Genomic DNA, 14,232 nt, shown 5'->3' on the forward strand with positions numbered 1-14,232 from the left:
AGCATTTCACTTTATCATTTTAGCACATTGTTCTGATCTTATGACAACTGGCTCTGAATCATACATACAGCTTTCCAGTTCATGCATGACTTGATACCATCTTCTCCCTTTAACTTTTTTATTCTAAAAAAAATAAAAAAATAAAAAAATAAAAATTAAAGGGAGAAGATGGTGGGGAGATGGTCCACAGAATGAATGCATTGAAGCATTTCACTTTATCATTTTGGAAGAAAGTTTCTTGCACGTTTATATATATATATACTAGTCTCCTGCAAGGTTGACTATCACAACTTTCCTTTGGCTGCTCAAGTGTTTCATTATTGTTGTTGTCATCGTTCCCTTGGTTAGCATTTTTCTCTTTCTCATTAACATTAATTATTCTTTCATTAGTTTACAATAACCAAAGATATTCCTTCCCCTCTTTTCTTTTCTTGTCATATATATATATATACCAAACATTAATTAATCATATAAATGATTTTAAAAAATTGACCAAATGCCATCTTGACTCTTGAGTCATAATTGTGGCCTCTTTATCTTTTTCCTTTATTAAACAAAATAAAGCCCTAAAATTACAAAAGAAATAACTGGAGAGCAGGAAAACAAACAGCAATAATCCAAAACACCAAGGTAAAGGCAGTGGGTAGCAGAAGCCCAAAGGGGCGTGATGGCCAGGCGATGGAGGCTCGGAGGTCGATGGCAGAGAGCAGAGATGGCGATGGAGACGATGGTGAGGCGCAGAGGAGGATTGGAGAGGTGGTGTTGAGCAGATCTAGAAAAGGAACCAGATCTGAAAGGTGGTGCACAGATTGGAGAGGTGGTGCCGTCAAAAACCAGGCTGGGCGTAAAGGGGGGCTGCCGGAGGACGGAAAAATGGTGGAGAAACACTATTACCAAGGGTGGGCTATGCAGTTTTAGGGAAAGCAAGAAGAAAAGCGGGAGAAAAACAGATAAAACAAGAGAAAAAAGGGGGAAGGGATGATCGGAGTATGGAGACAAGCTCCATAGCTACTCCCTCAGCAAGCTCACGGATGAGCAGTTGTCTTAAAAGAGACGGAAGCAAAGTTCTTCCAGAGGAGCTTCTCTCTCTTCAAACAAGAGAGAGAAGAGGTAGGCCTTACGGTGTTGTGCATTAGGAATAATAACTAGTAACTAAATTCTTCCGTTACTAAATAACAACGGATATTTGTTGGAAACTCTAATATGTACATAAATTAGTTACAAAGATATATATACCTACTTGTTGTAGCCGTTATCTAAGTACCTACCCACCTAATTAGGAATTTTATATACTCATATTATCAGATTGATTATTTATTAATTTATTTGTATTCTGTCTCATTTTATGTCCAAAGAAACAAGGAAAAAAAAATGGAAGACACCCCTCCTGGAAGAAGAGAGGGACGGAACAAGAATTTCTTGTGGGACATCGGGGACAAGGTATGAGTGAAAATTTTTAATTTCTCTCTTTTTTTTTTCTTTTTTTTTTTTTTTTTTTTTTTCAAGTAAACTCTCTTAGCTTCTTCAAAGCCCTTTTAAATTTTTTTTGAAAACTTCACAAAATCCTTAGTAAACTTCCATGCATTTTGAAAGCATTAGTTCAGAGTTTAAAAACTCTCAATTAAGAGTATCGAATTTTTAATTTCATTATAATTTTTTGTTGAATATTGTCAAAAATTTAAAAATATTCATTTTTTTATTAAAAAAAATAAATAAAAATAAAGATTGTAAAGATTCAAACGTTTATATTTTTTTTGTAAAAAAACAAAATGAGTATTTTAGGAATTTTGGCAAAATTTAATAAAAAATCCTAAGTAACTGAAATAAATTAAAAGTTTAATACCCTTAATTGAGAGTTTTTAAACTTTAGAGTAGTATTAAAATGAGTGGAAGTTTGGATAGAGTTTTATAAAGTTTTCCAAAATCTTTCATTTCAAAATACCCGAACCATAAACATTGATAAATCTATAATTCAACTAATTTTGAAAACTCTTTTAACACACTTGGATCAGAAAGTGGCAGCTCCCCCGAGACCTCCCCCTCCCCCTCAAGGTCCCCCGAAAGAGGACCCGAAGCCTCCCCCTCCCCCGAGAGAGGACCCAAAACCTCCCCCTCCCTGGAGAGCTCCCCCTCCCCCGAGAGCTCCCTCTCCCCCGAGAGAAGACCCGAGACCTCCCCCTCCCCCTCCCCCGCCCCCGATACCTCCCCCTTCCCCTCCCCCGAGAGCTCCCCCTCCCCCGCCCCCGTTACCTCCTCCTTGTGAACTACAACATGTACCAAAGTCTTTTTCGGAAGGTTTTTCAGATGATGTACTACAAGTATCGGTGACGATAGATGCAGTGCAGCCAAGCTCAAGCGAAACTAATGAGGGTACGTAAATATTGCTCTCTTTATTTCTCTCATCATGTGCAGTCAGTTTTCGAATATCTTAGTGACAACTGTTATGAATACGTTTTTTCATGTTTTATATGCTTTCCATTCCACCTTGCAAAAACTGCATTTTGAAATGAAGCAAAATGCACTGTTAAGCAGTACCTTCTGTAGGCCAAGAAATAACCCAAAATAATGAAACAAAACAACAATTACAAACAAGCATGAACACACAAAGGAAGAAGAAAAAGAGAAAATTTCACTTTGATGCAGATGCGTAAAGTTAGAAGATTCCCTATAACATAAATTACTTCTTCCAACATCTTATAATTAGCATCTATTAAATTACCACTTGTTTCAAAAACTTAAGTCGGTAGGAAAAGACAAATTTAATCATTTAATCATATATTTTAACACTCCCCTCACGTGTAGGCTCAAACCCTATTTTAATAAGTGATGTCCAATACGTGTAATATTTAATTTAAATTGGGTGAATTGACAGAATCAGAGTTCGAACTCTGATACCATGTTAAATTATCACTTATCCTAAAATCTTAAGTTGATAGGAAGAGATAAATTTAATCATTTAATCATATATTTTAGCAGCATCCAAGTGGCATGATTTTGTCGCCACATGTTGTAAATAATAATTTTTGTTTGAAAAATAAAATTTTCCAGGGAAAACAAGATTGGATAGGTACGGTGCGTCCTATATTACTCATCTCCTCAGAGCTACCTATAGAGGTGATTGGAAGGCTGCTGAGGCTGTTCTTAAGGAAAACCCAGAATGCATTCGATGTCCCATAACAAAAGAGGAAGATACAGTACTTCACAATGCGGTGGCTGCAAAGCAGACAACTTTTGTAACAAAACTGCTGAGACAGATGACTGATCCACGTGACTTGGAAATTGAAAACATATATAAATTCACGGTCCTTCACGTTGCTGCTGAAACAGGAGTCGTGAGAATGGCTAAGGAGATTGTGGAAAAGAACGAAGAACTGCTAGTGAAGGATGATAGTCGAGGATTGAAACCACTTCTCATTGCAGCTCATCTAGGACATAGAAACATGGTCTCTTATCTATTGCCCAAGACTCGTGTTGAACGATTGACTACTGATGAACGCTTTATTCTCCTTCTTGCTACTATTTACGCTGATATGTATGGTATGTCCGACATATGTTTTACTAATTGTGAGTTTGAAGCAATTAATTTAGCATGCCATTATCTTTGTTTGATTGGACAGAATAATTTTTAGGCATTTAAACAAGTTGGATAGAGTTACCATTTCTCTTCCAATATCAGCGACCATATTTTAAGGATTTTTGAACCAATCTTTTTATGGTGATCAAATTAATGCGCGGTTTTATGGGCAGATATAGCATTGGAAATTGCGAAGAAAATGGATCTAAAGTCAGCAACTGCCGGGAATACTGGAAATGGCATTGAATTTTGGAAGACAGTTTTGAAAGAGTTGGCCAGAAAACCATCTTTCACAAATGGCAACGAAAGTTGGCTATCATTCTGGAAAAGATGCTCAAACTCCTGTCAGTTTGCCTACAACCCAAACTCTTTAATTGCAGAGATGTTTTTTCATTTATGTCACATTAGAATATTTTTTCAAACCCCATAAACAAAAGGTACTCCTAATTAAACACGTTACAAACTAGAGTACTCAATTGACGACACAGCATCCTCACATGATATAATGCATCGAATATTTTTGACAGTGTGCTATAATAAAAATTAAAAATGTATATATGTGCATAGTGCAATGTTATATCGTTTCCCAAGATAAGAGAATGTTTTATGGTGTGAACGTTAGGTACCAAGATAAGAAAAACATTGAGACCAATTATGGGATGAAATTAGAGTTACTTCTCAATATAATATTGTATTTTAAAGTCATTTTCTAAGAGAAATACTAGGGGTACTAACTCTTTTACTAACAGAGGCTTACTAAACTAATGTGTAACTCATTCATTAATGATACTCGTTGCATTTCTCTTAATTAATTGTTTTGTTTTCTCCAATGAATGAGCTACATATTAGTTTAGTAAATCTCTGTTAGTAAAAGAGTTAGTACCCATAATATTTCTCTTACAACAATATATATTACTGTATGGTCAATGTCAACCATGGACCATGTCTTCTTAACTAAAGCCTTACATATAGCCTTTCATTCAAGGTGGATGATTAAACATATTTTTTAAGTGCCAAAAAATATAGGAGCACCATTGTCTTCATTTGATATATGCATCTCAATCCCCCTCTTTTTACTTCTTGGTATTTTGCAAACTGTGTATTGGATATTAGTCTAGTTTTATCTTCATTTCTAAGCGGAAATGCTTTGAAAGTACCTCAATGTATCAACTATCCTACACATGCTTTAGTTAAATGGACCGCTTTCCATATTGTTTTTGAAAGCATCATATAGGGTTTTATATTCTCTCTTCCATTCAAATCATAAGTAGCAGGAACCTTCCCTCTAACCGGCCTTTTCCTCTACTCAATTAGATAAAATAATAATAATAATAAATAAAAAAAAAATAAAATAAAAAAAAAAGACATGCATCTCAGAAATAAAATATTAGCCCATGCTGATTAATTAGATGGACAACATCCTCATACATGAAGTCATGAAGATTAACTATATGTCATTGTCTCTTTGATATGTCTCATACTTGTAGCCGTTTCTTTTCTACACACACAAGAACATGGTGTAGGGTTTTTCTTTCTTGGAAAAAGCAAGCATTTCCTTCTACTTAAATTCTCAGGATGAAAGAGATTTAAGGTTCCCGGGTTATGCAAAGAAAAACCATATCCTAAGAAGTCAACAATTAGGACCTAAGTAGCCGCATTTAATACTTTCCGCTTTTTGGGGGGGTAATTTAGAAATTGAGATGGCAGTTTTTGACTGATGAAATAATTAAATAAGAAACTTGACTTATCAATTTGTCTTAATTATTTAAGCAATTATGAATTGTTATGTTAATTTGTAAATGAATTTATACTAAAAATATATAGTAGTATCCCAACTTTTTTCTTTATATTATATAAAACTTTCAATATCATTCCTTATTATGGATATTTTTAAAGTAAATCATATAGATTTAATATTATTTTTTTTACCAAACCATCTCTGAATAGATCGTTTCTCAACCATAGGGTTCAAAGGGATCTATACGGAAGCTTTGTCGACACAGAGTACATCAGCCCATCAATTAGTTGAAGAACTTTGGCAAAAGATTGGATGCCAGTTGTCATCAGACTTGGCTTTGACATTACTCTTTGAAGCTGCAAAAGTTGGAAATGTTGAATTTATAATTATACTTACACGCACTTATCCCGACCTTATATGGCAAGTAGACAAAGAAAAACAGAGTTTATTTCACATTGCTATGTTATATCGGCAAAGGAGCGTGTTTAGTCTAATATATGAGATAGGTAATAACATGAATAGCCTTGCATCCAACACCAATAAAAAGGAGAACATGTTGCACTTAGCTGCAAGAATGCCTCCTCGAGATAGACTAAATATCGTATCAGGAGCAGCCCTTCAAATGCAACAAGAGTTGTTATGGTTTAAGGTGAGTGTTAATATTATTATTTTTGTATTTGATCCATAGTAATGGTTGAACTGTCATATCTCAATTTATATCTCGATAAATTGTAGGAGGTTGAAAATATTGTGCCGCATTCATACGTGAACAAGAAGAATTTAGGTGAGTACACACCCAAGGAGATATTTACAGGCACACATGCAGATTTACATACAAATGGTGAAAAATGGATGAAGGACACAGCAAACTATTGCATGCTCACTGCAACATTGATTGCTACTGTAGTTTTTGCTGCAGCCTTAACTGCACTAGGTGGCAACAATCAAGAGGCAGGCACCCCTATTTTTGTGAGGAATACCTGGTTTATGGTGTTCTTTATATCAGATGCAATTGCATTGTTCTCCTCTTCGACTTCAATAGTAATTTTCTTGTCAATTCTCACTTCACATTACGCAGAAGAAGATTTTCTCATATCATTACCTATAAGGTTGGTTTGTGGGCTTGCCACACTCTTAATCTCTATGGCGGGAATGATGGTAGCCTTTAGCGCAATTTGCTTTTTGGTGTATAAGAACGCAAGGGCATGGACTCCGGTTGTTGTAATCACCTCAGCTAGTATCCCAGTTGCTTCATTTGTTTGGCTACATTGTAGACTTTGGGTTGATACACTCCACTCAACATACAAGTCTATAGTTCTTTTTCGAACATACAAGTCTACCCTTCTTTTTCGGCCACATAAATATAAACTTTTCTAGTGGAAGATGCAATTGATCAGTTAAAAAGATGAAATGCAAGTCGAACGAAATTGAAGGTAAATTGTTTGAGGTGATCATGGGAAGTTGAACAAGAAAGGCCAAGAAAAGAATTGAGCGCGCAAATCATCAAGACTTTGGATTGATGTTCTTCTTAACTATTTCCATCAAGATATGCTGTGGTTTATATATATATATATATATTGTGCTGTTTTTGACGGAGTCAGTTTATCTCATTGTGCAGTATCCTACTCGAAGACAAGTTGCTTTTGTAAGCTTTTGTGTTTGCAATTAATTTCTCCTATATATTGATGAGACTTCTCCAAACACAATGGTGAGACTCCATTGTAATGTTTGTTGAGTGTGTGGTTTATTTTCCGCCAATTTGTACTATCACATTACTGTTCACATCCATTGTTGTTCACGTGTGTTTACGGCTAGTTCTCTGTTTTCTGCATACATACTTGGCCTTACGTTGCGTATATTTGATAACAAAACCAAAGGTTTCTACAAGATTGTTAGGTGAAAATCAATACCATGAGTGGTAGACAGTATGGACCGTATGGTTCTAATCGCAGCAATTAATACCCACGAGATGACATCATTACGGAGATCTTTTGCAGAAAATCCCCCAGAACCCTAAATGCCCACCCTGAGACACTTATAAAAGGCAATAGACGTTACCTTCAGCCACTCAATCATAAAACATCTGGTGCAAACCACAAACACTCAACGCCGACCGGCGTGGAGAGCTATTTTTTCCTGTCACAGTTTTCAACCTTTTTGGTTTTTAGGTTAGACAAAATGTCGAAGAAGACGGAATTCAGATTCCTTGGAATTCTTAAAAGAATTTTAGTTTCTGAAATTTCAGATCTAAGCCATTCATTTTTATCTAAGAGTTATTATTTTGCCACGTGTCCCACTATTAATAAAATAATAAAACAATGATGATTATTAATATCATTAAAAATTTATTATTATTTTATTAATAGTGGGACACGTGGCAGGATAATGACTTTTGGATGAAAATTGATGGCCTAAATTTGAAATTTCAGAAACTAAAATTTCTCTAAGAATTCGAGGATACGACCCTTTACTTTTTAATCCAAAACGCTCTGTTTGTTGTTAGTTGACATGCGGCTCCTAGGCTGAGGTTTTGTGTTATGTAACATGTTAAAAAAAAAAAAAAAACACAGTAGCGGTAGTGGACAATTAGAAAGAGAAAACAAAAAACGCATATGTGGGCAGATTTTTTTTATTTTTTTATTTTTTCTAACTCATGACTTCAAATCAGTGGAAAATTAAAAACAAAACAATTCCTTTGGGAACTATTGACTGGCCATTGATTTATTCTGGGCCAGGTATTTTAATTATGATTCTTTTTTTTAGTGAACCGATTTAAGCATTCATTTACGGGAAAGGACAATACAGATAACTCGGACAGGAGATCTAGAGAACCAATAATTAACAAAATCTAAAGAATTATATTTGCATGGCAGTCAATTACAAAGGCAGACCAAGAGCCCTAGAAGTGGGCTCCTTGTTGAAAAACTTGTCTATGTCTATCCATTGTTTCTTTATTCATACTCATTATTTCAAGACAATATTCTTTTCAGTTTTAATTATATGGTCGGTTAAAAATAATTATTTTGAAAATAAAGTAATTTTTTTAAAATTTATCTAGTGGGTACTTGAGGAATATATATTCCAATCCTATAACTTTCTTTCTAAGATCATCACATTAAATTCTTCACTATTAATAATGTAATGCCCTTAATTAATAAATGCCTTATCAAGGCATTTATCGCTCGATGCTACTACTAAAAGAGTACTAGCAACTGCCAACAAATTCCTTATAATTCATTCGCTTTCCTATATATAAGAAATTTTTTTAAAAAATCACAAAAAGTCACCTGCAGCAGTTTCTGTATTGCTTCCCTAAACATTGGGAACGCTACAGTGCTACTCAATATATGCGGAACTAAAAGAACTTCTCTATACATTATTTTAATATAAATATTTCTTTTTCCACTCTCCGTTTTCATCTTTTTGTCTTTTATTTTGGATTGTGTCGGGATTTTGTAAAAAAATTGGAAGCTAGGTATGAGACTTGTTTTTTGTAAAGAAATAATATTTTAATAGTATAGGAAAAGGTAACGGAAAATATTGTGAAGTATATTTGGATAGAAAAGCAGAAAATAGTTTTGTTCCCTAAACTTAAGGAAAATCAAAGGCAAACTACTGCTAATGCTCTAAATGATTGCTTAATTTCTTCTTTCCGTCCTTCTCTCTGCCCCTCCCTATTTTTAAAAGAGAAATGCTAGGTTATCTCCTCGGCTTAGGTGGATATTACTTTCTAAAAAAAAAAAAAACTTACACCACTCGTCCCTTATTTCCTTATCCGATTTTTAGAAAATAATATTCACCTAGAATTAGGAGAAGCTTAAGGCTGAGCCATCGACCACAGGATCGCTTAAGAAATCAAAATCCGCTAGCTATTTGGCGTCAATTGTTGAGGAGCAAGGCTAAGCCGGGCAAATATCTATTGAATAGGAGGAGGGAAAGGCAAGTGAAAACCCGCCTTGAAGGTCTCCTTGTTGAGGCAGATCTCGTGGAAGCTAGCCGCCACAAGGGGTCCATCGTCCATAGCGGGAGGCCTTAGGACAATGGTTCCCGAAATAATGTAATGTGGGCAGAACTTGTTGAACTCCCATTCACGCACCTTGAAACTCCTATTTCCAAAACTAATATAAAAGATGAACTATTCCATATTTTTTCATAATAAATGCTACGATTTTTTTTAGTGTTTTCTTGGCGTTCTCATAATTTTATGTGAATATTGTCTTCTAAAATTTTTAGAAAACCTCATGCATTCGATAGCAGAAGTCAGCTATCAGTATGGGAAAGATGCTTCAACTCCTGTGAGTTTGTCTACAACACAATTTTCGTTACGTCCACAAATCACATGCACTAATGACAATGTTACTCAAATCACCTTGGAATGAGAAAATTAGCTTACTTGATCACACCAAATCTTTAGTTTAAATCTATTTCAATTACTATGGGAAATTCTAATGAGATTAATAATCATTCTATATTTTAGATGTCTCAATCTGTCACAGTATTTATAGCTCTTTCTTGTAGAGACAAGAAGAGAATTGTAACTAGCCTTTTTATTTTTATTTTATTTTTTCTTGTTCTGACAATATCTGTAGCATCTTTTACTTAATTCAATTGTATCGATCTTAATGCTCAGTTAATAATAATAAAAAATAAAAAATAAAAAATAAAAAAGTATTATTTAAGGAAAAACTTGAGAGGAACTCATTGAACTTCCACTCGTTTTGAAATTATTCTTTAAAGTTCAAAACTCTCAATTTATGGTATTAAACTTTCAATTTTTTTTTTCAATATTCCTACCATTATGATTTTTCGTTAAATATTTTCAAAATTTCAAAAATACCCCTATTTTTTTAATTAAAAAAATAAAATAAAAAATTGCAAAGATTCAGTGTTGGTATTTTGGCAAATTCTGTTAAATCTTGACCAACGCTCAATCTTTGCAATTTATTTTATTTTATTTTATTTTTTATTAAAAAAAATAAGTATGGATATTTTGTTAATCATGCGACCTATGAGTTTGCCTCCACGATTGTGAGAGATGGATCATGGGACCTCTGCAATCCCCTTGTTGAGGTTCACCCCTCACAAAGATCATGGAGGAGGCCTTTGTGGCGGAGCCACAGGGGCCTTTATGAACTCTATTCCACATGGAGGGGTGGGTGGGTGTACATGTCATTAAGAGTAAGGGAGGAGACTAACGGTTGGGGGCCTCCATGGTCAACTCTTAAAAAAAAAATTATCCAATTTTTTTAATATAATGGGGTAATTATAATTTTATAGTTATTTCAATTATCCTACTAGATGAGAAAGTTAATTGAGGTCTCGATTCAAAAAAGCTTGTAGTACATGTCTCAGATTTATAAAATTGAAAATTGAAGTCTCAATGGCATAACCACAAAATAACTTTCCCAAGTTTAAATATCATATCTTCCTATGAATCTTGCTCAGATACTTATCGTTGTTCCCATATTTATTCATAAAAAAAAATTAATATTTGTTTCCTATCAAACAATATTTTAGTCGATTTTTTTTTTTTTTTTTAATATTCTCAAGTTTCAAAGGGATGTGTAACAAAGCTTTAATCCAGACACAGCTCATGAATTAGTTCAACTCCTATGGAGAGAGGTTCTAGTATTGCCAGAAGACGAGTTCGCAAACCTATTTGACAAGCATTCGACTTTTCCTTTTAAAGCTGCAGAATTAGGGAATATTGAATATTTAATTATTCCAATACGCTCTTATCCTGATCTCTTATGGAAACAAACAAGAAAGATCAAACTATATTTCACATTGTTGTTAAACATCGGCAAGAGAGGGTGTTCAATCTACTATATGAGATAGGCACTATTAAGGGTATGATTGCAAAATATATTGACACAAACAACAAAAACAACATGCTACACTTAGCTAGACGATTGGCTCCTTTAGATCGACTTAATATCATATCTGGAGCATCCTTTCAAATGCAACGAGAGTTACTGTGGTTTAAGGCGGGTAGTAATTATATGATTTGAATTAATTCTTTTTTTTGATTGCATATTTATTGATTGCAATTTAACTTTATCTATTATTTATACCTCCATCATTGTAGGAAATAGAAAAGATTGTGCCGCCTTTATACACAAAGCAAAAGAATATAGATCAAAAGAGTAAACATGCATGTGGATACATGTATTTGCGGATGCATGGTGAATACATATCAAAAAGGTCAAGTTGGCCGGGGATAAAGCTCAAGACAGTGAAGCTTCGAATACACCTTCAAATGACACGAAGTCGGAAAATACAAATAAAAAATGTCAACCTAGGGTTAAAGATCAAGACGGTGATACACCTTGGGAATTATTTATAGACGAACATAAAGAGTTAAAAGAACAAGGTGAAATGTGGATGAAAGACACCGTAAACTATTGCATGCTTGTGTCAACACTAATTGCCATAACGGTCTTTTTGGCAGCTTTTACTGTACCAAGTGGCAACAATCAAGAAATTGGAACACCAATTTTTTTAAAAAGTAAATGTTTTACAGTGTTTTTCATATCAGATGCACTGGCATTACTCTCGTCTTCGACTTCGATACTCATATTTTTGTCAATTCTGATTTCACTTTATGCGGATCGGAAGAGGATTTTCTCGTGTCATTACCTACAAAGTTGTTGGTTGGATTTAATTACAACACTCTTTGTCACTATAGCAAGCATGGTGGTAGCTTTTAGTGAAACTTGCTTTTTGGTCTATTACTATGAAGTGGCATGGGTTCCAATTATTCTAATTGCTTCAGCTAGTGTCCCAGTTACTTTATTTGTTTTGCTACATTATCAACTTTAATTTGGGCTGATGTTTTGTGATCAACATAGTCGTCCAAGTTTCTTTTTCGGCCACATAAACATAGGCTATTTTAGCAGAAGATGTTGGTCATTGGGCAAGTGATTAGTAATCCGAAATGCAAGTGAAACAAAGAGGAAGACAAATTTGTTAAAGGTAGTCAAGAGTTTTTAAATAAGCAAGGCTGAAGAAAGAATTGAGCAAAAGAGGACTTTGAATTGACGTTCTTATGAATCATTTCCATCAAGACTTCAACTTGATCTTCATTGCTTAGAACTACCATTATTTTTCTTTTGCTTTGTAATTTTCTCTATAAGCCCATAGTTTGTTGATTATAGTCAAGCTACCATTTACAAGAACTTCCTTATGTAGAGTCCTGCAATGGCCAGTTAAAGGAGTTGTTTATCTTATCATTTCAATAAAAATAGTTGTTGTGTGATCAGCTACTAAAGTACCAGTGTGTATCATTTATGTTATCCAAGTGATAGTTATCATTTTAGTTGTGGTTATATTAGTTTATCAAATAAGAGATTGGTGCCTAAATATATATCAATGTAGCCAAGTTTATTTGGATCAATGAAAGTATTAAAGTTTTATGCTAATTATCTTCAGATGTGGTTTCTCTATTTGAGGTGTGGCTCATGTTTCCTAAGTGGTGAGACTCTACCAAAGTTTCATTGTTGACCAGTAAGACTATTTAATGTAGTCGATCATACAAAAATGCTTAATTCACCCAACAGCAAAAGTATGTTTTGTAATACCCCAATCTCTAATCAAGCTAAGTTCACTCTTATTAGTAGAATGTGTTTGGAATGATTCCAATGGTTGAAGAGGAGTCTTGTTTTTTTCTTTCAATTTTCTACCTATAGGAATGTTCAAAGTTAGATTCGATCGTCAAAATGAAGGAGAACGAAAAATGAGAAAGCTTGTGATTTTGAGCATCTAGGTTGATTATACCCCTATGCATGTGTGTGCAAGAATGAGAAGCTCAATCTTGAAAAATTGCTTACGGTTTTATAAAAGAGAACCCATTTTACGGAAATTAAATAAGGTTTTTTAGTTAACCGAAAAAATATTTTTAGTTTGATTACAATTTTTAGGTCGTACCAAAAACCAAAAAATAAGAAAAGCGCTTTCCAAAAAGTATTTTACGTTGAAACAAGAAGTGCCTTAAATTACTTAAATGGTAGATAGCATGAAAAACTCTATCTATGCAATAAAATATGAAATTATTTACATTTCCAAAAGTACAATCTTGATCAACACCTCAATCACTCGGAAGTAGAATCTTATAAACATATTTTCTTTTGTTCTCGAGCTTGCTAGGATTAGATAAGGATTATTCAGAACCCTTTCTTCTTTTTTCAACTATTTCAATGGACGTCGGCATTTGATCATTTCATTGGACCAAAGTTGTGCCTGGATAAGCCTCCGATCCCCAAGTCGGTGCTACTTATATTTTCCTAAAAATAAACCATCTCAAACCTAATGCATGTGGTTAGCTAGATCTCGTTCAAGGTGAATAAATCCACGGAAACAAGCTTGAGATCCACCAAAATTCTGAGAAATTAATCTAAAACAATCTAATATATGCATGCAGTAGGAATGAGCCGAAATTTTCGTTAACAATCTCTTCCCTCTCATAATTTGGACGTACGGACCAAGTTTTGTAAAATATTATTCAAAAGTTTAAGGATGCGTTTAGTACGCAAAATGATTATTTTATTAAAAAAAATGTATAGACTTGAAATAATTATTCACATTGTCTACAAGAAATTGATTAAAGCATTAGAAATGACTGTTCCAAGTGTTAGAGTTTGATCATATATTTTAACGCTAAGGTTATTAGATTAATGAAAATTGCTAAATGGGATAAGGATCCTTTTTCGCTTTCGGGTTGTTGAGAGGTGTTATTACATTGTACAGTACTGTTTTATTGCGATCCACACACATTTTCAGCAGGAGGGCTAGTTGACAGTTGTTATCGTGTGACTAATTTTTTTTTTTTTTTTGAAAGAGGACTCATCTCATTTCATAATCGATAAACCAGAGTTTAAAAAAAATCTAAATAACAAGAGCATCATGCCCTAAAGAAACAATA

At 34.0% G+C, this 14,232-nt stretch overlaps 1 protein-coding gene and 1 pseudogene across 1 annotated transcript; both read left to right on the plus strand.

Annotated features, from left to right (window-relative positions):
• Nucleotides 1-678: 678 nt before the first annotated feature.
• LOC148587083 (uncharacterized) lies at nt 679-6,846 on the plus strand. The gene is made up of 6 exons (XM_088514481.1): nt 679-876; nt 2,013-2,370; nt 3,049-3,537; nt 3,748-3,918; nt 5,540-5,961; nt 6,048-6,846. The coding sequence occupies exons 1-6, from the start codon at nt 679-681 to the stop codon at nt 6,687-6,689; spliced, it is 2,280 nt and encodes a 759-aa protein (XP_088370607.1). The 3' UTR covers nt 6,690-6,846.
• Nucleotides 6,847-10,347: 3,501 nt separating this feature from the next.
• LOC148587084 (uncharacterized) lies at nt 10,348-12,134 on the plus strand (annotated as a pseudogene).
• Nucleotides 12,135-14,232: the final 2,098 nt, after the last annotated feature.

This window comes from Corylus avellana, chromosome 3 (assembly GCF_965113065.1).
Source record: "Corylus avellana chromosome 3, dhCorAvel1.hap1.2, whole genome shotgun sequence".
Classification (NCBI taxonomy): Eukaryota; Viridiplantae; Streptophyta; class Magnoliopsida; order Fagales; family Betulaceae; genus Corylus; species Corylus avellana.

Excerpts from the sequence above, each read along its gene's own strand:
- LOC148587083 (XM_088514481.1), top strand. The coding sequence starts at position 679 with ATGGAGGCTCGGAGGTCGATGGCAGAGAGCAGAGATGGCGATGGAGAC. Across the intron at positions 877-2,012 it reads TGCCGGAGGACGGAAAAATG|AAAGTGGCAGCTCCCCCGAG; the intron begins GTGGAGAAACAC and ends CACTTGGATCAG. Across the intron at positions 3,919-5,539 it reads GAAAAGATGCTCAAACTCCT|GGTTCAAAGGGATCTATACG; the intron begins GTCAGTTTGCCT and ends TCTCAACCATAG.